Source organism: Lycium barbarum, chromosome 10 (genome assembly GCF_019175385.1).
Source record: "Lycium barbarum isolate Lr01 chromosome 10, ASM1917538v2, whole genome shotgun sequence".
Classification (NCBI taxonomy): Eukaryota; Viridiplantae; Streptophyta; class Magnoliopsida; order Solanales; family Solanaceae; genus Lycium; species Lycium barbarum.
Genome location: NC_083346.1, coordinates 116,288,925 through 116,315,891, shown reverse-complemented (window position 1 = coordinate 116,315,891; position 26,967 = coordinate 116,288,925). Strand labels below are relative to the sequence as shown.

The 26,967-nt window shown below is 32.3% G+C and overlaps 2 protein-coding genes across 3 annotated transcripts; both read right to left on the bottom strand.

Moving 5' to 3' along the window:
* Window positions 1-7,895: 7,895 nt before the first annotated feature.
* On the bottom strand, window positions 7,896-11,697 carry LOC132613649 (1-aminocyclopropane-1-carboxylate oxidase homolog 1-like). Of its 2 annotated transcripts, XM_060327772.1 has the most exons (4): window positions 11,088-11,697; window positions 8,997-9,318; window positions 8,318-8,355; window positions 7,896-8,222 (listed from the first exon to the last, which is right to left on the bottom strand). In XM_060327772.1, exons 1-4 carry the CDS (start codon window positions 11,600-11,602, stop codon window positions 8,093-8,095), a joined length of 1,005 nt encoding a protein of 334 aa, XP_060183755.1. In that variant the 5' UTR covers window positions 11,603-11,697; the 3' UTR covers window positions 7,896-8,092. The 2 variants fall into 2 exon arrangements, with proteins under 2 accessions (XP_060183755.1, XP_060183754.1); XM_060327771.1 differs by lacking the exon at window positions 8,318-8,355 and having other exon boundaries at window positions 11,088-11,696.
* A 2,197-nt stretch (window positions 11,698-13,894) lies between these two features.
* Window positions 13,895-16,273, bottom strand: LOC132615538 (1-aminocyclopropane-1-carboxylate oxidase homolog 1-like). The gene is made up of 3 exons (XM_060330140.1): window positions 15,691-16,273; window positions 14,916-15,237; window positions 13,895-14,269 (listed from the first exon to the last, which is right to left on the bottom strand). The coding sequence occupies exons 1-3, from the start codon at window positions 16,206-16,208 to the stop codon at window positions 14,018-14,020; spliced, it is 1,092 nt and encodes a 363-aa protein (XP_060186123.1). The 5' UTR covers window positions 16,209-16,273; the 3' UTR covers window positions 13,895-14,017.
* Between the last annotated feature and the right edge of the window lie 10,694 nt (window positions 16,274-26,967).

Genomic DNA, 26,967 nt, shown 5'->3' with positions numbered 1-26,967 from the left:
CCATTTTGTTTTCTATTTCCCGCTCCGTGGAAAGGAATCTTGTACACATGGATCCATTGTATACCTTTGGTTAAATTAATATAACCCAGAAGAATTCTATATCAATTTCTCTCTTTAGCAATAGCAAGTGGAGGTGACATATCATTCCAATGAATAGTTTAATATGTTAATTGCTAAGTGGAGGTGACCTATCACTCCAATGAATAGTTTAATATGTTAGTGCTCTCAACATTATGGGAAAAGATGACGCCAAGAGTCTGTCTCATCATGCTGGCAACATCACAAAATTTATTTATGTTAATAATAATTTTATAAAAAATTTAACCCTTGTGTTCTCTTTACCCATGTATGTGCCCACCGCTCTTATTTGGCCAAGTTTTAAAATTTTACTTATTTTAAGAAGTGTTTTTTGTTATAAATTGTTTTTGAAGACATATTTTTGGAGAATAACAATTTATACTTAATTAGTAAGTTTGAAAAACACTTTTGTCAATATAGATTGATCAAGATCCAAAAGTATTTCTACGAAAAAAGTATTTTATTATTATTATTATTATTATTATTATTATTATTATTATTATTACTATTATTATTATTATTATTATTATTATTGTTGAACATTTTTCAGGAAGATGGTCCGATAATAGTGAATCGATACGAATCATGCTTCAAAACCTCCTCAAAATATTTCTACTGATATATCAGAAATTGAACAAGCCCCAGATGGGACAATTAGATTAAGGTTCTATGAACCAGAAGCTTTAGAAGAAAATGAACATAATAGTGTTAGATCTAGTATACCTAGATCTTTATCTTCTAATAGATCTTATATATCTCCTATTGATTATATTGTACAGACTCCATCAAGAGCTTCTACATCTCAAATGAGAGAGACTAATTCTAATCGAATTAGTAATTTAAAAATTAACCAGGAAAATATTGTCACTGGTACCCAAGACCCAGAATTAACTGAGTCAGATATGGATTTTCCAACTATTTAATGGATCAAGTCCAAAAAATTGATTTTAGTCGGGGATCACCCGCAAGATTACAAATTAATAAAGAATTTAATACTTCCAAATGGGAATCATTTAGAAAATGGTTTTTTGATAATTTTAAACCAGAGGAAACAATAATTTTCCAAAATGAATTTTATAAAGACCTCTCTAAGGCAAATCAGATTATATCTTTTGTTCCTTGGTTTATGGAAAAATATTTTGCTAATTATCTCTCTGTTTTAGAAAGAGATTATAAGTTGTCAAATGGAGAAATCATTCATACAGTGTTTCCTCCGCAACAATCTTTTCAAATAGGCAAAGATGATAAAACTTTGCACTTTTCAGCATTTTCAAAGTTAATTGAAAATGAAGGCTTGCCTATATTTACTAGACATGTTAATATGGTAATAAGGCAACAAAATTATTCTAATATTTACATGAATATTTTGGGTGAACAAATATTTTCACTACATGAAAAAGTTGATAAACTTTTAGCTAATATTCACAAGGCATCTATTTCTGATAAAGGGAAACAGAAGGAAGTTGTTGCTACTCCCAGTATACAGCCTCCTCCTGAAATTCATGATTTCAAATTAAAACCTATATCAGAATTAGAAAAACTTTTAGATGAAAAGTTTAAAAATTTAAAGCTTACTCCTCTAATAGCAGAGGATGATAAATATTTATCTGATATTGATTATAAGTCTCGTATAGCATCAGATATTAATAAAATTGATGAATATTATGCTGTCAAGCCTACCCAGAGGATGGAGTTAAAAAAACTCTTTCAAGAACGCCGGAATATTATAAGTACACCGGCAACTACTCAAGATTTAGAAAGAGAGGTTTATAACCTTAAACAAGAAATTTCCACCCTTAGGAGGCACCAAACCACCCTTGATTACCGGGTCTCGCAATTAGAAGGGAAAGGAAAAATCATAGAAACACTACCAGTATATAATACAGTAGAAGATTTACCAGTTGATAACACCGTAGAAACAGTTGCTACGAAAGAAGGAGAAAGCAGTAATCCCAACTCTAATTTTCTAATAAAATTAGAAGTTGTTACTTCTTTTAAATTTTTTATAAAAATTACTCTCTTGATAGATTACAATTTCAAAAAAGAATTTACTGCTCTAGTTGATAGTGGAGCAGATTTAAGTTGTATTCAAGAAGGATTAATTCCTTCAAAATATTTTCAAAAAACTACTCATAGTTTACGGTCTGCTAGTGGCCAAAAGATGGGTATTACTTATAAATTACCCAAAGCTTATATTTGCCAAGACAAGGTTTGCATTCCCGAAAACTTTGTATTGGTAAAAGATATTTCAAATCAAATGATTTTAGGGACTCCATTCATACATAAACTATTCAATGGATGGATGACAAAGGTTTTATAGGAACCTATGATGAAAAACCAGTTGAATTTCAGTTTATAACTGAACCCTTTACAAGAATTTTAAATGAAATTAAAGAGAAGTTGATAAATAAACATCAGCAAATCAATTTTCTTAAACAAGAAATTTATACTCTTCAGATTGAAGATATTTTACAAAATCCTAAATTATAGGAAAAAGTTGAGTTTATAAAAAATCAATTTTCTTTACAAATTTGTAATGATCATCCTAATGCTTTTTGGGACAGGAAAAGGCATATTGTCACTCTTCCATATGAAGAATCTTTTTCTGAAAAAGATATTCCTACTAAAGCAAGACCATGTCAAATGAATTCCGAATATTTGGAATTATGTAAAAATGAGATTTCTTCTCTTTTACAGAAAGGCCTAATAAGACCTTCGAAATCTCCATGGTCATGCACAACTTTTTATGTTAATAAACATGCTGAACAGGAACGAGGTGTTCCAAGATTAGTAATAAATTATAAACCCCTTAATAAAGTTTTAAAATGGATTAGATATCGTATTCCTTATAAAAAAGGATCAGATAATAGTCTCCCTGATTTTCTCACTAGAGAATATTTGAGTTCATAACCATTATTTCCATATTTGCAGGATGAGACCAATGTTGACACCTCCCTCTAATAGAGGAAGGGGAAGAGGACAAAAAGGAACAAGCAAAGGTACTGTTCTTGCTCAAATGGGCAACAGAAGGCTAATAGCCGAAAATATTGCAGAAACTTCTGGTAATACCCAGAAGCAAATTACTTATGCTGAATACTTGGCTTTCATAGAAGCACAAAAGAAAGGGGATAATATGCCTCCATCATATTCCAGTGCTCTCATCATCGATGATAATGGGGACACTAATTCATATGAAGAAAACACTCAACGAGAGTTAATAATTCTCCTTGAGAATGATGACCTCCAATGGAAGGAGGAACCGTGGAAAATAATGCAAAGGTATTTTGATACAGCGTCATACGCTACTCCGACTTATAAATATCGGATGCATTATGAAATGGTCCTTTCTAATACAGGATCAGCTGAATTTCAACATTTTTATCCAGCTAATACCAAGAAAGTTTATAACTTTTCAAAAATTATAATAAAAAAGATCTTTTCTCCAAATGAATGGGGAATAAGTCCATTAAAGGACAGGGATTATATCCACCCAGAACAAAAGGTTCCAGTTAAATTCAATTATTGGGATTATGTGGAAAGCTTTAATAAAGCTTTTTTATACAAGAATGATAATAAAAAACATTCTTGGTTTATAAAAATATGTGCCAATGTTTATAAACAGGGCATTCCAAATTGGTTTTATCAATGGTGGATCCATTATGGTCCAACTGTAAAAACTTTACCAGAACCCTTCAAAAGTTTATATACTGAATGGATTGATGTTTCTCCAAAAATAATAGATTTGGAAAATAATATTACCTTCTCTGAAGAAATATCTAATATGTATTTCTTTATTGAATTTTCCATTCCATGGATTATAAAATGGTCAGTTGAAGTGGGTTATACCCCTCAAAATATGCCTTGCTTAAACAGGATTTTTTATACAAAATTCTGGAAAAAACTACTTCAAAAATCAAAGGATGGTACTATCGCAGGACAAGATTTAATAAATCAGATTAAAACTACTATTGCACATTATAAGGACTCCATTAATTCCAGACAAAAGGAAGTTCCCAGTCCTTTCGAGCACATTGCTCGAAAAATCCAAATGAAGAAAGGAGCAATTCCCCCAGAACAGCTTATAGCCACTTATATGGAGGAATTTAAATCCAATTTAATGCAGCATCTTAATATGGAAGCTATGTCAGACACATCAATGGCATCCATTGGTCATACCACAGACAATGAAAATGAAGAAGAAGAAGAAGAAGAAGAAGACTATAATACACAGGTCTTAGCAGGGGAATCCCAAAGTCCAGATAATACACAAGACTTCGAGAAATTTGCGGCTCAATTTCTTAGTCAATCGGAAGAATCTTCCAGCACTACAAAAGACAAGGGCAAGACATCAATGAAGTGAGTGGTGGGACCCGCCACTAGGCGGCTACTTTTATAAAAAGGGAATCTGCTTTTATAAAACAACTTTAATTATTAAAAGTTGTAATAATTATATTTTCCACTTTTGGCCACTTTCGGCCACTTTTCTATTTACTTTCCGCCTTTCTTTTTATTTGGGCCATCAGGTTGTCGGCCATTTACTTTTTAATTTTGTTGTTTTGTATTCATGATCCGCTATATAAGGATCATCTTTCTAAGTTAGAAGGCAAGTCTTGGATCCCCCAAGCACGAGCTCTCTCTAGCTCTCTCTCTCTTCTGTAAAAAATCCTTCTTATATAAATAAAAGTTTGTTTGTATACATCCTCTTCTGCTGAGCACAACTTTCATATTCAAGATATAATTTATAATTTATAATTTTTAATTTATTTTTAATTCAGTTCATGTTTAGCCTTATAGGCTAAATATTCTGTTGAATCATGTCACACTAGACTACTGAGATCATGGTAATAATGCTTTAATGCATCATGATCAACGCTAAAATATGATGTTCAAGGTTAGGTAGAGACTGACCCAGGCGGACTGTTCAGACCAGGCGGTGGTCCTGTTGTTGGCCCGCTTAGCCAAGGTTAGGGCGTTTGTTGGACTTGTTTTGGTAGGAACAACCCCATCGCCAGGGTCAGTGACCTAGTAAAACTATATTGTTACCCAGATGTCATCATGTGGAGGCGCGATCCTGCCGTGTTATGGTATCAGAGCCTGGTTGCCGGTGTACTTATAATATTCCGGCGTTCTTGAAGGAGTTTTTTAACTCCAGCCATAGTATAAGGTCCTGTAGGTTCTCTAACTTCTACAGCAGTTGGTTCCTCTTGGGGCCGCTGTTCTGAACCTATTTGGTCTATAATTTGGGACCTAAGATTGGGATCCTTAATATATTTAAGGAGATCAAAGAGGTTATTATTATTATTATTATTATTATTATTATTATTATTATTATTATTATTATTATTATTATTATTATTATTGTTATTGTTATTGTTATTGTTATTGTTATTGTTATTGTTATTGTTATTGTTGTTCTTGTTGTTATTGTTATTGTTGTTCTTGTTGTTATTGTTGTTATTCTTATTGTTATTATTATTATTATTAGGGAAAAGGTGCAAATATACCCCTCAACTTTGCGATTTAGAGCAGATATGCCCTCGTTACAAAAGTGGTGCATATATACCCCTGCCGTTGTAAAAATGGTGCAAATATACCCATGCAGTTACAAAATGATGCAAATATACCCTTTTCACTAACGGAAATTTTTTTAAAAATCATTTAATTTATTTTTTAATTAAAAAAAAAGTCTACCTATATTTTCTTTAGTAGACATAATTTTCTAAAGCCACATGGTAATTTTTTTTCTGGTGTGTCGGGTCTGGTAAGTTTCAAAAAATATCTCCGTGACTTTAAAAAATAAAATTAAAGTCATTTGTTTTTTGACTTTAATTTGACTTCTTTTTTTTTTTTGGTACCATTAGAATACTTTCTTATCCTACATGTGGTTTGAGATCGTACTCGATTAAATAAATATAGTTGCATGAAGCAGCATACGTGCTAACTTGATTTTAAAAATTAAAAAAAATTAAAAAAAAAAAGCTAAAACGTTAGGTTATTTCGAACGTCAAACATCTGTAGATCTACTAGTGATGAGGTATAAAATCACAGAAAATAAAAAATTCCTAATAACCTAACGTAGTCTATTTCCACCTAAGTTGAGGGGTATATTTGCACCTTTTCCCTTATTATTATTGTTGTTGTTATTGTTGTTGTTGTTAACTTGTTATTGTTATTATTATTCTTATTGTTATTATTGTTATTGTTATTATTATTCTTATTGTTATTATTGTTATTGTTATTATTGTTATTGTTGTTATTGTTATTATTATTATTATTATTATTATTATTATTATTATTATTATTATTATTATTGTTATTATTATTGCTATTGTTATTATTATTGTTGTTATTGTTATTGTTGTTGTTGTTGTTATTGTTGTTATTCTTATTCTTATTCTTATTGTTATTCTTATTGTTATTGTTATTGTTCTTATTATTATTGTTATTGTTATTGGTTATTATTATTATTATTATTATTATTATTATTATTATTATTATCATCATCAAGCGCATATTTCATACTTCAATGAGTTATTTGATCCTGGGAAAGAAGTGATTCTATTTTGTTTTTTCTTAGGTTAACTCTCATCAAGACAAGTTATATTAGGCTAGATGATTTTTACAAGAACAGTGATAATTGAAAATTTATATATTGTGGGTTTGGTGATTCTCTATAGGAGTCTGATACTATTATTGGTTCATCCAGAAAAGAAAAAAAAAATTGAGTGTTATGATGAGCACATGTGATAGCATTACAATAAAAAATTTCTTTCAACAATGGTGTGGAGAGGAAACTCGGATTCATGTTCGCGGCAGATTTTAATTGGCTTCCCGCTGATGACATGGCCTATTAAGGTAAGTTAAAGACTTACTTTTCTAATATTGAGAAAATTTAAAAATTGAATGACTTTATTGATACAAGATTAAGTTAAGTGACTTTACTAATTAATAATTTTAATAGTTGAGTGATTTTTTTACTTTACTAAGGAATGTCCATGGAAATGGCTAACTTTACCATTCCACAAGATAATACTCCCTCCGGATAAAAAAAAGTGTCCATTTAACCTTTTTTTCTTGGGTAAAAAAAAGTGTCCACTTATTAAATCAAGAAAGAATTAATCTTGTTTTTCTAGATTTGCCCTTATTAAGTGTTATATGATCAAATCTGAATGCCTATTTAATTAGGGATAGTTTAGTCAAATTACCTATTTTTGTCTAGCAGTTAGTAGTTTCTTAAGGGTGTGCAAATGGCTAAGTGACTCTTTTTTGATCCGGAGGGAGTAACCTAGTAACACAAAAGGGCTAAAATTCAAAACTCATAAGGTTCAAATCCTGGATCCATCTCTATAAATGATTCCCGGCTACTAAGCCTTGTAGCCTAATGGTTGCTTCATTTGCACCAGTACATTTCCTATTACAATCACATTGTATTCTCAGAGTTAAAAAGAACTAAAAAATTTCAATTTGTGTCATTCTTGTTGAAAGCAACCCTTTTCTAATCGTTGTCATTTCTTACACTGGACTTCGAATTTTGAATCTTTGATTCTCATAATCGGAGATCAAGAAGAGACACACAATCTACAAACTTGATAATTCAATCGTGAAGGAGTAGATACCTACTCCATCTATTTTTCCAGCTTATTTTTAATACAAAAATGATGCAACATTTAAAGTACAAAAACATACTCAGCGTAATCCCACAAGTCGGATTTGGAGAGGGTATGATGTACGCAGACCTTACTCCTACCTTTGTGGGCGTAGTGACGCTGTTTCCAATAGACTCTCAGCTCAATATTTAAAGTATATTATATAAACTCTATTTCCAAGCTTCTTTTTTATTCAAAAATGATTCAGTATTCAAAGCATATCATACATAATCTACTTTGAAAATCCTAGAGTCTTAAATGGAGAAGTGGAGGGCGAGCTCCAAGTCCATTGGAGTTGTAATAGGAAACATAATCTCTCACTGTGGTTTTTTTGTACAAAGGAGGATTTTCATCTGATAATAATTCCTTTATTGGGCCATAAAGATTATCAAATGGCTGAAATTGAGTTGTGAAAAAGCATGCAACTGAAATCCTTGGCCCAATATGTTTTGACAGTACTCTATGCTCAGCACTTTTGAACTTGTCATTTGAGAGAAGCTGCATTGCAGAAAAATGATGTTGACAATAAACAAATGGATGTCTAAAATTGTAATGAATTTTGTAACCAATTGGCCATTATTAGAGTACTGTACCTTGGGGACAAAAGTTGTCCCTCTAGTAGAGAAAGAACCTAACATGAAATGAGTTTAAATTATATAATCGTCAGCATAATGAATTATTTATTTTATTAGGTCACATAAAATTATATCTACAGGTAAGCCTTCATTAAAAAAAAAATAAAAAAAAATTTGGAATTTATAATCTTGAGGATATGAGAGGTTACTTTATATTGTAGGCAAAGATTACCTCATAGTTTAAATTTTTTGATACTGACGGTGTATATAACTTAATGTCATAATAAATATTTAAAGTTTAATGTCATAAACGCATTCTAAATTTAAACGTAATGGATTGAAAAATCTCTAGTTCTTTGAAAATATAAGTTCTATTTTCCCATGATATATATATATATATATATATATATATATAGTCTATGCTGAAAATGATGTATCCAATAGAACTCATCCTACCACTCTAGATCCGCATGTGATCAGTCTCACTAGTGACTATCCGCCTCGAATCGGTGTCATTAGTGACTAGACACGTTATCTATTTTAAAAACCTAAATAGCTATCCACCCAATTGCTTAAATTAAAAATAGCAGGCAGATGTATAATATATGTGATATTCATGTATAATATCTATATAATTGCAACAATTCTGGCCACCTATTTGTGTAAAGATATCTAATTTGTTTTAGATTATACTTACCTGCAAAAGGTCACCAAGATTGACAACTAGGGCTCCAGTCACTGGATGAATATCAATCCATTGATTTTGGTGATAAATTTGAAGCCCACCAATTTGGTCTTGTAGAAGAATAGTGAAGAAATCTGGGTCCGTATGCTTTGTAATTCCAAGAGTCTTGCTTGGCTCTGGACAAGGTGGATAATAATGACTCAGAATGAAATGGCCTTTTGCACACTCCATGTCCAACAAGTGATTGGGCTTTAGCCCAAGTGCCTCTGCCAGTAACTCAAATATTGTGTGGCCCAACCTTCTAATATGCTCAGAATATTGAAGTAATTCCTCCCTATCAAAGAAAAAAAAAAGTCACACATTCCAAGTAAAACACATTCTTTTGTTGTAGTTAATGTTCTCTTTTCCTATTTGACATGCTTTGTTATTGTATTCTGAGCCGAAGGTTTATAAAAAACAACTTCCCTACCTTCCAATTTAGAGGTGAGGTCTGCGTACACTTTAACCTTGTCAAACTCCACTTGTGAAACTATACCGGGTATGTTGTTGTTTTATTAGAAACAAAACACAATAGAAAAAGGTTGTAGGGCCAAATACATTGACAATCATCAAAACTTGATTGTTTTAGCTTTCATTTAGGCATTTGTATAAAGTTGCCATTAAATACCTTAGATTGCATAATAAAAAAGTATTACTAACGTGACAAATTGCATATTCCCAGTGGCGGAGCCACAGTGTCGAAGATGGGTTCGGCCGAACCCACAACCTTTTGTTTACATCTTGTATTTGTCTTAAAAAATTTATGTAATATGTATAAATTAGTAATTTAAAACTCAGTAACTTAGAGGATTTGAATTCGAAACCTATAAACCTCAAATTCTAGCTCCACCTTGCATATTCCCCATCTAAGTTAAATTAGCATGTAAAATTACATTAGTTTAAGATGTTGCAGGAAAAAATGAAAATGAATTCCTGACTATCTTTACTTTCTAAAAGAATAATTTTCTTGTTATTAATGAGAAGCAAAAGTCTTAGAAAGGAGCACTCATGGCACACTTCTTATACCTCAGTTTCAGCATCGCCTTGCCCTTTCGTACCTAACATGCCTTACTTTTCAAAAATACAATTAGAATACTAGTTAGGTAAATAGCTTCTTTCATCATGGGTCAGTGGTCCATAATCAATTTTGAGCATTAAAAATGGAAAGAGACCTCAGATGGACCATCACCCCGAAAATAGAATCAAAGGCAGACACTAATTGGTTGATTCATAAAAACACTACTAAACAAATACAGATTTAAGATGGAATTTTCATCTAAAATTTGTCGGAAACGTTTCTGACGAACTTTTCATCAGAAACGTCTTGCCAGTTTTTTTTTTTTTTTAATAGTGACACTCTTTAGCTTTAAAAATTCAAAAAAGAGGAAGTGCAAGTTATTCCCTCCATCTCAAAATAAGTTAGACCTTAGACAAATCGACAAGTGTTTCAACTATGTCCTTAACATTAACAAATTAATCCTCTTTAATTGCTCAATCCTCAAAAACATTTACTACTAATTATGAATAATTTAGTAACCCATATTGTATTTATTAATGGGCGTGATCTTTGCTAAGGTGACACTTATTTGGAACGAAGGAAATAATTAATAGCTAAGGCCGGAGATGGACGGTGATGAACCCAAACAACCGTATCTTTTCCCTCTCCATCTCCGCCTCTCTTTCCACGAATTCTCCACCTAATCAAAAACAATTTAAAAAAAAAAAAAGGAATGATTCTCTCAATCTCGAGCTGCTCTCTTTTACACAAAATTCTCCACTAACTTAAGTAAGAAAGGAATCCTATGTATGTGGTATGGTTTATAATCTCGAGGTGTGTTTTTCATAAATAGTTAATAATAGTTCAGGTAGAAAAAAAAAACTTGTTAGTTCATGTAGAAAATAAGCAAAAATGATACTTCAGGTGTGTTAAGCATTATCTCTATATAATTTAAATCTCAAAATAAAAAAATGTCACATAAATCGGGATGGAGAGAGTAAGTTATATTCTTCTTTTAACAACCAAGATTTTTACAGCATATCAAAGGGTTTAGAGCTGAAAATTACCTGCATGCTTCTGGTAATTCATCACTACTTGGAGGATTAGGAGCCATGACACAAGCTAGTGTATCCCTCCAATTTGCAGCCTTAGACTGATAAAGATCAAAGTTACTATTAAACTTCACCTTCTTCAAATTATCCCTCGAGTAAAACTCCATCTTTATCTCATTTGGTTGTTCATTGAAACTTCGAACTGCTTGAATCATCTCATCCATAACATGTTGTGGCACACCATGGTTGACAACTTGAAAAAATCCCCAAGTCTCACACGCTTCTCCAATTTTTTCAACAATTTTCCTACGTTGAAAATCATCTTCATTTATGTCCGTAAGATCTATAACTGGGATTTGAATGTTTATGTCTGAGGATGAATCAAGATTCTTAGGACTGAATTCATCTTTTGCGGCCGGTGTAATGAAGAACTCAGGGATATGAACTATCCCTGCATCGACTAATCCTTTTACACCGGCCTTTGTGTCATCGAAGGCCTTGAGCTCTTTTGCTCTATCATAGTCAACCATTTTTGTAAAGAGGAGAGTTTTTGAAAGCTTTTGCCTATTCTGTAGATCTAAAATAGGAGTAGATGATAAGGGACGTCACAAGTAGAAGATAAGGGACGACACAAAGGAGAAATATATGTAACTAATTTATTTCGACACGTTGACTAGATTGAGACACTGACTACGAAATCCGTGTAATCCGGTAAAAAGCGACTAATTAAAGGTCTAAAACTAAGGAGTTAATTTCTAGTGTAGTCATTAAATGTTATTTGTGGAAGTCATAAAACAATCTTTTGTATCATTAAAGTTATTGAACTTTAACGATTGAATTAGTATAAGTCAAAAAGTTATATTTTGATTGAATTCGTCACCGAACTATATAAGTTGTACCAATAAAATTACAAAATTATATTCACTAGAAAGTTGACGCAAAAAAAATTAACACTTACGTCATTATCACGTCAGTTAATCTCAAAGTTCATATCTCAAAATTTTTACAAAAATAGGCATGGTACACCGCGGTATAGAACCCACAAACGCCATCATCCTATCGACCAGATGAGCATACGTGATGTATACATTTAGGATGTCATCCACGAAGCCTGACGTACTCTCCCCGTCAAATAAGCCATGATACACCTGAGTAGGAACTCACAGGACTGTCCATCCTTCAGACTAATTAAGCGATACATCGGAATATGAACTCACGGAGACTGACATTCCTCCTGGCCAGTTAGTCGAAACACAAACATCTCATAAATATGTTTTATTTTAAAGTCATGGCTTTTTAGCCGAATTCAATTCCTTTTCTTTAGATCAAGTAATTCATTTCATTTCTTTCAATGAAAATCAAAAGAAAATGATTATACTATAGTCATTGAAAACATATCTTGAATTTTATAATCAACACTTTATGAGAAACATTTAAAAGTCAGCTGCGTCACAAATGATAAATGAGTCGTATAAAAATCATAAAACACTTTAGCAAAGTCCAGGACTTAGCCAATTTGGCAATTTGAACATTTATTCCTAACCATGGGGCAAACCATGAAAGCTTGTTTGACACGTGCTTGGAATCTCATTAATACTATAGTTCGAAAGCGTGAAATAATATGAAAGCTAACAAGATAACTTAAAGCTTAGCATACCTCAATGTAACGTTTAAATAACCAAATTTTAACTTCAAATACTCAACAACGTCCCCAACGTGTTCAGTCGATCACAGTACAACCATTGGACATCAAGTCGTACTCACAAGTATCCGATATAACCCTTCTAGAGCGAAAGGTTAGCTACAAGCCACCCAAAATCTCATTGCTTCATTTAAATCATAGTCATGCCCATTAATTATTTTATTGGAAAAGAGCCAAATATACCCCTGTACTATTGAAAAAGGGCCAAATATACCCCTCGTTATAATTTGAGTTCAAATAGACCCCTACCGTTATACTATTGGATCAAATATACCCCTCATCCGTTAAAGTTGATAAAGGTGAGCGGAGCGTCGTCGGAGCTCGTGGAGGCGGCGGCGGCTAGGAAGGAAAACGAAGGGTGGAGAAGAAGCGTGGGTGACTGGTGGTGCGTGGGCTGTACAGTGGTGGTTGGAGTTCACCGAAAGTGGAGGAGAAAAAGGGGGGAAAGAGGAGGAGGGTGGCGGTGTGGAGAGGGTGGTTCACCGACGGTGGCAGTGAGGGTGGTGGTCGGCGGCTAGAAAGAGGAGTGAGGGGAGAAGGAAAATGTTTAGGTTTTAGAGGAGAAAAATCTGAAATGTGCAAAGTGTTGTGTGTGCGTGTAAATGAAGATGAAAAATAACGGAGGAGGGGTATATTTGATCCAATAGTATAACGGCAGGGGTATATTTGAATCCAAAGTATAACGAGGGATATATATAAATATATTGGCCGTTTTCTAATAGTACAGGGGTATATTTGGCCCTTTTCTGTTGTTTTATTGCCTAATAAAACTATTGGAATTATAGTGGAGTAATTATTCAACTCAAATCACAACCAAATTCCACTATTCATTTTCTTCCTTAATTTTAGCCCTACCTCGAACATCATTCATTTCTACTCCATGATGCCTTTCAAATACTCAACTCATAATTATATTTAAGAAAGGGGTTGAAGAAAGTATCTTTCCAAACCAAGCCCCAACTTGAGTTTTAATGGGTGTTCTTGAAGACATTGTTGGAATCTAACCAGCCAAAAGATGTAATGATATTAATCTGTGTACCTAAGTTTCTCTGAAAGATTTTGACACAAAAAAGTACTACATAGTTGAAATAAATAATCCTTGCATCAACGAGAAAACAAATAAAAATAAATATTTGGAACTCTATATTTATTTTAACTAGACTTTTTCCCTTCTTTATTTAGATAATAATAATAATGAAGGTTCAGCCAATATATTATGTATACATGTACTACTTAGGAAATCCTACAGCCTGAAATCGAGAAGTGAAGGACGAGCTCCAAGTCCTTTGGAGTTGTAATGTGATACATAATTTCTCACTGTTGTTTCCTTGTACAAAGGAGGATTTTCATTTGACAACAATTCCTTTATTGGGCCATAGAGCTTATCAAATGGCTGAAGATAAGTTGTGAAAAAACATGCAACTGAAATTCTTGGTCCAATATGATTTGCCAATACTCTGTGCTCAGCACTTTTGAACTTGTCATTTGATAGAAGCTGCATGGCAGAAAAATGAGTTTAAGTTATATACATCAGCAATATAAATTTTTTATACCATCAGTCTATAGAGAGGATATCTGCAGGCAAGCCTTCATATAATATTGAGATTTAAATCTTGAATATAAGGCAGCTCACTTGCTATAATAGGTAAAGCTTACTTGATAGTGTGTAAATTAAAAATATATAACTTAAACTCGTATAGAATAGATATTTACAATTTACTTTTAGAAACGAATTCAAAATATAAACTTGTTTCTTTGTCCGGAACCCCATACCTATAATGGTAGAGTCAAGGGCCTCCAAAGCAAAAAGGAAAATCTGAAGCCTAATCCGGAAACTATTGGTTAGAAGCCGAAAATTACTTTAGCCAATCAAAGCCTCAAAACTAGTAACGGCACTTATGCCCAAATAAGCCATCCCAACCTTGGATTCAAGATTTTGAGTTCTTTGAAAATTAATATGGGTTTAAATCAAAGCCCCAAAACTAGTATTATGTTTTTCATAATTTCTCACATATATATTTATAGTCTATGTTAAAAATGATGTGTCTAATTAAACTCACTCCTAACACTCTAGATCCGCCTCTGATTCAAGCCAAATCACTAGTGACTAGACATACGTAATTTGATTTAGATATACTTGCCTGCAGAAGGTCACCAAGATTGATAACTAGTGCTCCAGTCACTGGATGAATATCAATCCATCGGTTTTGGTGATAAATTTGAAGGCCACCAATGTGATCTTGTAGAAGAATTGTGAAGAAATCTGGGTCAGTATGCTTTGTGATTCCATTAGTTCTGTCTGGTTCAGGACAAGGTGGATAGTAATGACTGAGAATGAAATGGCCTTTTGCACACTCCATTTCCAACAAGTGATTGGACTTCAGCCCAAGTGCCTCTGACAGCAACTCTAACATTGTGTGGCCCAACTTTCGAACATGCTCAGAATATTGAAGTAATTCCTCCCTAACAAAGAAACAAATAGACAAAAAAAAAAGAAGGTAAAATCATCTCTACATAAATCATTTTACTAATAGTTCATATTCAAGTCAACTGCTACTCAGCACTTATATATATTATGTGATTTAAATATTAAATTATATGCTTCATCCTTAAGGATCAAGTGCCAAAACTCAAACAACAATGAAAAATAGTATCACATTAAATGCATCTCAGTTTGCACTATTCATTAGTCTAATAGCTAGGGAGTAGAATATCGAACTTAGTGTTAGGTATATTGGCTTACGTCGAATCGGTAGGAAAAAAAATATAAAAGTGTAAAATTTTCGAACGTTGGGACCAAGTCCCAAATCGAAAATCCAATTTTTTTTAAAAGTTGTAGGGCCTCCTACTTTGACGATCTGTTAGAACAACCAAAATATTAGCAGCATATCAAAGAGGGTTTTAGCTGAAAATTACCTGCATATTTCTGGTAATTCATCACTACTTGGAGGATTTGGAGCCATGAGACAAGCTAGTGTATCCCTCCAATCTGCAGCCTTAGATTGATAGAGATCAAAATTGCTATTAAAAAACACCTTCTTCATATCATCCCTTGAGTAAAACTCCATCTTTGTCTCATTTGGTTGCTCATTGAAACTTCGAACTCCTCGAATCATCTCATCCATGATATGTTGAGGCACACCATGGTTCACAACTTGAAAAAATCCCCAAGTCTCACATGCCTCACCAACCTCTTCAACTATTCTCCTACGTCGAAAATCGTCTTTGTTTATGTCCTCAAGATCTATAACTGGGATTTGAACGTTGACGTTGGAGCATGAATCAAGATTCTGAGCATTGAACTCATTTTCTTTTATGGACGGTGTAACGAAAATCTCAGGGATATGAACTATCCCTGCATCGACTAGTCCTTTTACACCGGCCTTTGTGTTATCGAAGGCCTTGAGCTCTTCTGCTCGATCATAGTCAACCATTTTTATTTTTATTTTGGTAAAAAGAGAGTTTCTGAATATCTATTAAACTTTTGCTTATCTTGTAATCTAATCTAAAATAGGAGTAGAAGAGGACGACAGAAAAGACAAATATTCACAGGGAAAGTCAAATTTGGACACTGAAAAAAGGCGCATCATTACCACGCCAGTTAATTTAAGAAAATTCTACGTAACTTTCCTAAAAAGATTGTTCTTTTTTACTTGATAAAAAATAAAAAAAATAATTTTTTTTTTAAATATGTGGTCCAAAATAAGCCTTAAATATTTATGTGGCTGTAATCATCTCATAAAGTTAAATTATTTGTAAATATAAAAAGGAGATAATCTTTTTAAGATAAAATAAAAAGAAAAGAAGGATAATCTTTTTAATATATTGTAATTAACTGAAAAAGGTGTTAAAATTATTATTAAACCTTCTCTTTGATTTGACAATTTCAAGGTTTAAAATTAGGGGGTATTTATGTCTTTCCACTTAGAGTTTACTGGAGCAATATTCTAATCCTACTGTCACTATTTAGCTTGTGAGCGTGTCTTAGTAATATATGTTTACATAGTTTTGGAACATTTTTTCCACTCCATAAAAAAAAAAGATGAAGACTTCATAAAGTAGTGAATCGATAAATCCATATTAATGGACATCTCAGCCACTAGTTCGAAAGGTAAAAAGCGCTGGACACAGAAACAAATGAAAATAAAATTAAGAGGGTTTTGAGGCTTGATATTAGACTTTTCTTATAGAGATATCACTTGTACAAATGAGGCAAAATACAAGAAATTCTGTCCAAGATACAACAAAGCCACTCATTAATACTTGCAAATTTTCTTAGTCACTTTGTTGGTAATCCTTGTTTATATGGAGCAACCATCATACATTTTCTGTACATACATATTATTTCACAAACAGACACATCCATTTATAGATGGCGTAACACTTAAGGGTAAGGTGATGGGGGCGTTATGGATGAGCTGATGAAGACTTCGGTGGTAGTTTAAACGGTTGTGAACGTTTTATTGGTAGATTAGGCTTTGGAGAAGGTGGTGGCTGTTGAGGTGGTTTACGACCATACACAAGTGCAGGACCAAAATGCTTCTTGTTTGTGTAGCATAATCCCCAGGAAGAAGCAAAATCTTGAATCAGAAGAAGCAAAAGAAAGTAGAAAACTATTTTCATTTTTGAGTGCATTTCACGATTCTTGATGACTTTGGGCTTCTGACCCCCATCTATATATATAATGACTTTTGATGAGTCGGGCTTTTTATAACTTTGAGACTTTGACTAATGAAGGTAAACTATGGACATCTTGATATATTAGCCATTAAAATATGATCCGCTCAACGTTTTGTGAACGTTTTATTGGTAGATTAGGCTTTGGAGAAGGTGGTGGCCGTTGAGGTGATTTGCCCAACTTAATTTACCTTGATGCGTCTATATTCAATTCATCAAACAATCATTAAGTTAAATTAAGCATATAGTACAAGTTAACTCATGAAACATTATAAATATACTTAAAATAAAAAAGCATTATGTTGTTTGATATGTTATGCTTATCTTGTTGATAACCTTTAAATTGACAAAAGGCTGTAGATATGGGGTTGAAGGAAAGGGGGAAGCGACTCGTTCCTTCCTTGCGGAGGAGTAAAACAGACTATGTATATAGTCATAGTAAAAAAGAAATTCTTTTATTACTTTTGTTTGGTAAATAAATTATAATAAATAAAGAAAGAAAATGAAAACTTGGTAAGGATTCGACGGGTTGGACTATAATCCATTAGTTAGTCTATTTTGATCCGCCCATTTCAGTTCAAGTAATTATTAGACATGGATGCGCTATGTAAAAATTTCACGATGAAGTACCTTATTTGGACGCCGCTAATTAATTGTATCCGGCTTTCTAAAATTTTCGAACGTCTATCCACTTCGGAATAATTTCTCGCATATAGTTTCTGAAGTTAGACTAGACAAAGACTAAATTTAGAAAAGAAAAAAAAAATGTCTGAAGTTTTATATAGCTGAAGTTCATGCATTTTTTCTTAAAGTTCAGACAAAAATGGTTGAACTATAATCATGTGCGCATGACTTTAGGCAAATAAAGTTAAAATTCAGACAAAAACAACTAGATTCAGCCACATATAGAAGTTCATAAGCGTACTTCAACCATATTTGCCTGAAATTTGCTTGTTTGAAGTTATGCTTTGTGAAGCCTAACTTCAAATATGCAGTGTCAGAAGCTGTTTCAAAATGCGTAGAATTGTAATTTTTTACCCACTACAAATGTGATTTAAATAATAGTCCCAAAATTGGATATTTATATATTTCAACCGTTGCAAGCTAGGCATTTCCTAAGGCACTGATATAATGACTCTCTCAATCAATAACTTATCTATTCACTCAACACATTTTAACCCATTTTTCCTCCCCTTATGTTTTTCTTGGGTGTTTTGATAGTATCCCGTTGAACTCTTTTTCAAATTTTGTTGGAAAAAGGGTTCAAAACACACTTCAACTCAGGCCGAAATTGTCATAACACACTTCAACTTTGCGGGGGTCCTATGACCCCCCCCCCCCCCCCCCCCCGCCCCGGACTATTTTAAAGTGAAATTATTACCTCCTTAAAAAGTCAAAACCAAATTTATGTCCAGGGGTGAAATACACGTGCCTGACACTGTATTAACCATTAATTTTTTTTTTCTTCAGAATTTTCCCTGCTTCTTCTTTATTTCTTTACTCTTTCTATACCTTCTTCCACCATTAACACCCAACCTCTCAATTTAGTTTCTTTACAATGTAGAGGATCTCACATTAAAATCCAATAAAAACATCTCAAAAACTCCTTTTTAGATTAATAGCAGAAACTCCATTGAGAAATTCAAATCAATCGATAACCTAAATCATCTGAAAAATCAAATTCACATTTTCGACCATCATTCCGATTGATCTGAAGATTCGGGACTCCAAATTTTATTTGATTTTATCTTTTGGTTTTTGAGGGACAAAGATGAGATGAAATCAAAGAAACAAACGGGTCGCCAGAGTTGAAGAGAGAGATGATGGTGCTCGACGGATTTTCGATTATCCAATAGCGATTAATCTGTTGAAAACTCATAGGTTAAGTTCCTTGAATGCAAACTTGTTGAAGAGACTAAATGCTTCATTTGTTAATGGTGGTTGAGAAACCCAACAAAGTCGATGAAGAGAAACATATGAAAAGGGAAATGAAAAAAAGAAAAATAGATATTTCTAAAAACCGCTTATAAATAAATTTTAAACATTTTCATTTCTTCTCTCACTTTCTTTGAGAGAGTGACATACAATCTCTTCGCCACCTCAGCACCTAAATAATTCCACTTTAAATTAGTTTAGGGGGGCATAGGACCCCCGCAAAATTGGAGTGTGTTATAGCAATTTCGGCCAAAGTTGGAGTGTGTTTTGAACCATTTTTCCAATTTTGTTTGACAAATCGTACAACTTTGTTTAATACCAACATTATCTCTTAACCTGAATATGTAATCGGATTGCCTATTCATTGTGCAGAGGGAAATGAAAGATTACTACAAACGTAAGGGCTCATTTGGTTGGGAAAAAAGGTATCCTGAGTCCTGAGATAACTAATTCCGGAATAAGTTATCCCGCTCTCAAGTTGGGATAAAATAAGGCTACAATCTAGGGCGAGATTAGTTATCCCGGATTTTTATTCGAGCGAAACATGGGATAAGGAGGCACTAAAATTTTATCCCGGAACTATTTTTGCTCATCTTTCATACTAAACGACCCCTTATTGTATAATTAAGCACCAAAAAACATAAAGAAAAAAGTCAACTAAAATAGCTTATAAAGTTGGAGGCACAACCTTAATCGATTGCTCCCGACTGACAATTATTTATTTTCTTCAAACAATTTGCAATTCTTGATTAGCTTTACAATAATAATTAATTGGAAAACCTTCCAAATTGAAGCAGAAATATTATTAAGATGCCTGATGTTATTAGCTTTCATCACTTTTGTATTGTGGATCGTATAAAACCATTCTCTTATTTTGGCTTTTGATCTGACTTTGATGCGAATTATGCAAATTTGATAAATACAAAATTTCTTTTGGCTCTTCTAAGTCAAACTAGACTTAATGTTATTTGAAAAAGAGAAATATGTATATTAAGTTATATGTTCAATTTTCTCAGTCTATTTTTGCACCTAGAAATGCTTTCTCAACTAAAAAAAATTAATCTTTACTTCCTCTTGAAAATATATACTATATTCCAAACGGTATTTTCTTTTTTCCATTATTTTTCTGAATTCCCCTTTCTCTCGGGATATCAAAGTCCACTTTTCTATATTCTAATTTTTAATGGCTTTTTACAAGCAAAAGATTCAACTTTTGCAGCAAAATAGAAGTTCCAAACTTAGATTTTTTTATTAAAAAAAATGACTTTATCTCCATTGTTAGGTCAGCTCCAGTTTATGACGTACAGTATAATAATTTAAACTCTTACTCTAGACTAATAGAAACCCTAAACGAGTCAGGAATTAAAAAACGAAAACGTAAACAAGGTTCCAATCTGTCACGGATATGGAGTGAAATAAAAAGAAAGAAGTTCGAATATGTAAATCAGAAGTCAAATGCAAAAGAAATTTGTTAGATTAATTCCTTTGAATAAGGCGTTATTTGGAAGATCTCGAAAGTCGAATGATCCACAGGAAAACAAAAAATATGTAGACATCATATTGTTCACAAGTCGTAATAACCAAAATGGCTAAAAGCGAAAAAAGGCTACAAGTGAGCTAAGGGAGAATCCCTTTTAATTATTGCTCGTCTTCTAGACATTCATAATTCTCAATTTATGAAAATATATGTGATTTTTAGTCCCTTTATACAAGAAATATGTTGCATATAGAATCACATTACCTATGAATCAGAGTGATAATACAATTTAACATGATACATGGGTACTCAAGTGATATATGATACATTGTGAAGATTTACAAGCATAATAAGGACAAAAAATACAAATGATGAGTAATTCAAAGTTAAATGTGGCCTAGTTAGATTCTTTTTAATAATTAAGAAAATTTAATTTAATTACCAAGTGGAATTGTTTAGCCAGACAATACAAGTACTAAAACTAAAATTGAGATATTTGAGGGACTAAAAGTGCAAATTCCTCTATTTTGCACAAAAGAAAACGATACAACACGTGTAAGTGTAACAAAACAAAATACTCCTACTACTTTTGTTTCCAAGTAAAGGTGTTAACCGGTTCCAACCGGAACCGGACCGGTAACCGGTTAGTTAACCGGCCGGTTCCGATTTACCGGTTTTAAACTCCAAATCGGAACCGGTCCGGTTTGGAGTGCTTAAAATCTTTTTTTGTTTTTTGTATTATATATATATATATATATATATATATATATATATATATATATATATATATATTATAGTATTTATTTGTATATTGTAGGTATATTTACATATGTTATACAACTTTATAATTAAAGTTTAAATATTTACTGACTAACAGCCTAACAACAAGTCAGCAATACATAATAGTGCTTTTCGTATACATATATATGTATAACTTACATATACTTATATACTTAATATATATACTAAATATATGTATAACTTAATATATATACTATATATATGTATATATATGTACTATATACTATATATACTTATATATAGGTATAACTTAATATAATACTATATATACATATATACTATATATACTATATATACTTAATATATATACTAAATATATGTATAACTTATATATAGGTATAACTTAATATATATGTACTATATACTATATATACTTACTTATATACTATATATACTATATATACTTATATACTATATATACTATTTTTTCTATATATACTATATATACTTTATATATGTTTAAGTATACTATATAACTTAATATACTTATAAGTATATACTTAGTATATTTTAGGTATATTCCTAACTTAATAAAAGTAAAAATATGAACACAAGTAAATAGAAGAAAGCTCAATGAGCCATATATTTTATTCATTCTTGGATAACATTTATTTGCAAGTTGTATTTTTTTTTTTAACTTGCAAATAATACATGAGTTGTACAAAAATAGTAGAATAATAAAATCACCAATTTTGAACCATTTCGTTAATTTCCCCCACATCATATTCGGTCATGGAAATATCTTCAAAGTCTTCCATTTGGTCGGGTCCACCAGCTATCAAATCTTCAATTTCTTCCTCTTCGCCTTCCTCCGCTTCTGAGTTTTGGTTGTGTCGCTCCGATCTAATCCAATCTCGAATGCACACTAGTACTTGCAAGCTAAAGCCGGATAATGAATGTCTATGGTCTCCAATTTGCTGTCTTCCTTGGATAAATACGCTCTCCGAAGCCACGGTTGATACTTGAATCGTAAAGATATCTCGAGCCATTCTTGAAAGTACCGGATAGCTTGCCTTGTACTTCTTCCACCATGCTAAGACGTCCACCTCATCCAATTGGTTGATATCCACATTTGGCTGCATCAAATAAAAGTTATATTCATCATTGTTTGCAGTAGAAGAAGAAGTTGGCTCTGAATGTAAAACTTTTAAACCCGACAAGCCCTTTTTGCTACTCTGAGAAGTAGTAGGGCGTGGAGCAACGGGTGTAGCACGTTCTTTCAAACTAGAATAATGAGTAAAAACTCTTCTAAACTCATCATCAATAGCGAGATCGGTTTCAGCTAAAGATGGTTGAACTCCCTCTTCAATTTCTAAAAATGTATAAATTTGACTAACCAAATTTTTAGTATAAGACACTTTTAAACAAGGATTTAAAAGGGAACCCAATATAAATAAAGTTGGGATGGGAAAAAAATACTTCTTAAATTTGATTATCATTTCAAAAATAGCCACTTGATAATCGGGTTTATATTTATACTCTTGTAAAACTCTAGCTATTTCCGCTAAGTAGGCTAAAATTCCGGTTACCGTGGGATAGAATTGTCTAGAAAAAGAAAGAGTTGCATTATAAAAAATTTCTAAGAGTTCAATACATTCTTTAACATCTTCCCAATGCCTAAAGGTTAACCAATCCTCACTATCAGTATTATATTTGTTGTGAACTTGTTGTATGGGAATCCTATACTCATATGTTTGTTGTAGCATAATGTAAGTGTAGTTCCACCTAGTCTCAATTTCTACTTGAATTTTCTTAGGTCTAAGGTTATTTTCCACACAAGCATTCTTAAAATCTCTAATTCTTCCCCTATTAGCATTACAAAAAAGAAACGCAACAGCATTTCTAACTTTTTGAACAGAATCATCAAAATGCACAAGACTATCTTTAACAATTAAATTTAAAATGTGACAACTACATCTTACATGAAAAAAATATTTCTTAGAGGAGGGTTTATTTCTCTTTTTAAAAGACTAATTGCCTTTGTATTATTAGAAGCATTATCTAAAGCAATACAAAGTGTTTTTCTATAAATGTTAAAAAATCTCATTATAGTAGACATTGAATCGGCTAAAAATTTTCCATCGTGACGACCTTTTCCTTCGTCATATAAAAAAGCTATAATTCCTTTTTGCATAACCCAGTTGTCATCAACCCAATGACATGTAATAGCAAAAAAATCTAAATGGTTAATACTAAGACCCAAATCAGCGGTAAGACAAACATTACAATTTAAAGAATTAAATACATGGCGCAAATAAAATCTATATTTTTTAAACAAATCTATAACATCGGCTCTACAAGTACTTCTAGGAATACCCTCAAATAACGGGTTATAACAACGTTGAATGTAAGTAACAAACCCCAAACCCAAGGGAAAGGAAAATGGTAAACAATCATAAGCTACCATTTTAGCTATTTCTACGCGTTCTTTTTTCTTGTCATACTTAAATTTCTACCGGTTCATGGGTCTATCGTCATTTGAATCCCCCCCCCCCCCCCCCCCCCCACATTTGAACCCGTTTGTTCTCCCCAAATATCCATATGTTTGGTTCTCATATGACCATTTAGTGTACCCGTTCCACCATCCTTACCAGTTCCTTGCTTAAAACTAAATACTTGTCCACATAGGGTACACATAGCTGTTTGATTTTCCCTATTCTTAGTCATAAATTTCCAAACTTTAGCTGTTGGCTTGCGAGTTCTAGGCGGTTTGTCTTGTGTATGTGATTGTGCAGGACATGTATCTCCTATGGGATTTTCGGGGGGTTGTGTTTCATCATCATCATCTAAGTCTTCATTAAAAGTGTCGGTAAAATGTTGTTGCATTGCCTCATGACCTAAAAGTGAATTATTTCCACCAACATTAATACCTAAATTAGGTGTTTCTTCCACAAATGTTTCCTCATTAAGCGCACCCCTAACAGTACGACTACTACTACCGGCACCACGTCTTAATCTCTTTGACATTATTAAATAGAATTAATTTAAATCACAATCAAATAAATCACAAGAAAATAAATTACAACAAATTAAATTTCTAGAATTAAATTGCGTAAATTAAATTGCGAAAAATAAATTGCTAGAATTAAATTGCGAAAAATAAAGATAGAGTTGGAACGAAGGTACCAAATTGCCGGATTAATTTCCAACAAAGTGAAGGCGGCTAGAATTGCAAATCCACCAAAGCTACTTCGGATTGTTGCAAAATCACCAACTCCACCAACAATATTATAATTGCAAAATTAATAATTGAAAGTTGAAACTATAATAAGACTTTGTGGCTAATTATTGCAAAGAAACTATAATTGAGAGATTGAAATTTGAGAGAAAGATGAAGAAGAGTGAATTGATGTGAATTAAAATGAAAATGAAGAAGGGTTTATATAGGGGTGGGAATGGGTTAAAGTGTTAAAATAAAAATTTGGGGGCCAAAAATTAAAAAACTGACCGTTTGGCAACGGCCATTTTTGCAAATGGACCGTTGCCAACGGTCCATTAAGGCCCAACGGCTCTTTCCTTTTTTTTTTTTTTTTTTTTTTTTAAATTTTCACCGGTTAAACCGGTCCGGTTCCGATTTTACCGGTTTAACCGGTTTCCAAAATATTAGAACCGGACCGGTAAACAATTACACGGTTAACCGGAACCGGTTAACCGGTTCTACCGGTTCCGGTTTAACCGGTTCCGGTTCCGGTTTAACCGGTCCGGTTACCGGTTAAAACCGGTTAGCCCGAACCGGTTGCCACCTTTATTTCCAAGGACAAATAGATATAATGCTCGTTGAATTCTTGCAGGGAAATTTGGTGCGTTTATTCGGCTAGCTAATTATTGTTGCAATTGTTTGATGTCATTTCATCTATTTTCGTTGTTTTCTAAATTGTCTATTAATCCGTGGAGTTGCGGTAAAGAACTAAAGATGTATCAATATTTATGACTTAAAATGAAAAGATATCAGTATAATTAAGAAAGTGGAGTCAAATTGAAATTGAAATAAATTAAATTAAATAGAGAGAGTAATTTCGTCTAGTCCCACGACTTTTATAGCAGCACCTTTTTGTGTGACGTCTTTGGCATTTTTTTTCTCTTTCTAGTTTTTAAATTGAGGTCTTTGTCAATATTCAGAGGTAGGTTCCCTGAATAAAATGATATACTCTTATCTCCTAAAGTGTGTGAATTGGGTGGTCTTATCTAAAAGTAAAGATATAACAATAGGTTCTATTGTTTCATATGTCATTACAGTCAAATTTAATTCAGTCGATTAACTTATTTCCACGTTTAACTTGGGCATGTGATAAACATGAAAAAATAAAAAATAAAGTAATTTTTACTTGGCATAACTTACTATGTTACATATTTATGGAACATAATTATATTTTTTAATAATTAAGTTTAGTAGCTATAATATTATATTTTTACAATTTATAGCTAACCACTTTTCTATCAATTAACTTACCGCTCCCCACACCCCTATTTTTTAGCTGCACACTTCTCTCTCCCTCCTTTTCCTAAATATACACGTTTCTAACTCCCCATCTCCCCTAATTTCGTGCTTTTCAAATCAGTTTCAGATTTCTTTCACTTTTTTTTTTTTACTTTGTATTAATTGCTCATTAATTTCAACCTTTTACCCCCAAAATTCAACTCTATTTCCTAAAATATGTAAGATTCTCTGTTATTTTTGCGTTTTAAACGACGAATATATATTTGAATTCATCTGTTGAAATATCGAATTCAAGTTGAGTTCATAATTGAGGTAACAACGTTTTCACTGCAACATTTTTTTTTTCTGAAATTTTGAAAAATATAGTCAAAATATATGAAAAATATATCTGAAATATAGTCAACAGAAACCAGAATAAGTAATATTGAACATATTAATCAAAATATAATTAAAAAATATAGCCAAAATATAGTCATAATTGAGTTCATAATGGAGGTAGTAACGTTTTCACTGCAACTTTTTTTTTTTCTGAAATTTTTCTAAATATAGTCAAAATATATGAAAAATATATCTTAAATATAGTCAACAGAAACCAGAATAAGCAATATTGAACATAATAATCAAAATACAATTAAAATATATATGAAAAACAACTAAAAAGTTCAGAAAAATATAAAAAATAAAAAAGTTGCAATTACATGGTGAAACGTGTAATTCAGTTGATGAACAAATCATGCAAAGCTTGATTTATGGAACATTAAAAAGATATTTTTTTTAGTTATATTTTGGGAAAAATATGAAGAGGGTTTTTGAATTCAAATTTTATGTGAATGATTAGATGTTGAATGAGATATGTGATTAGATA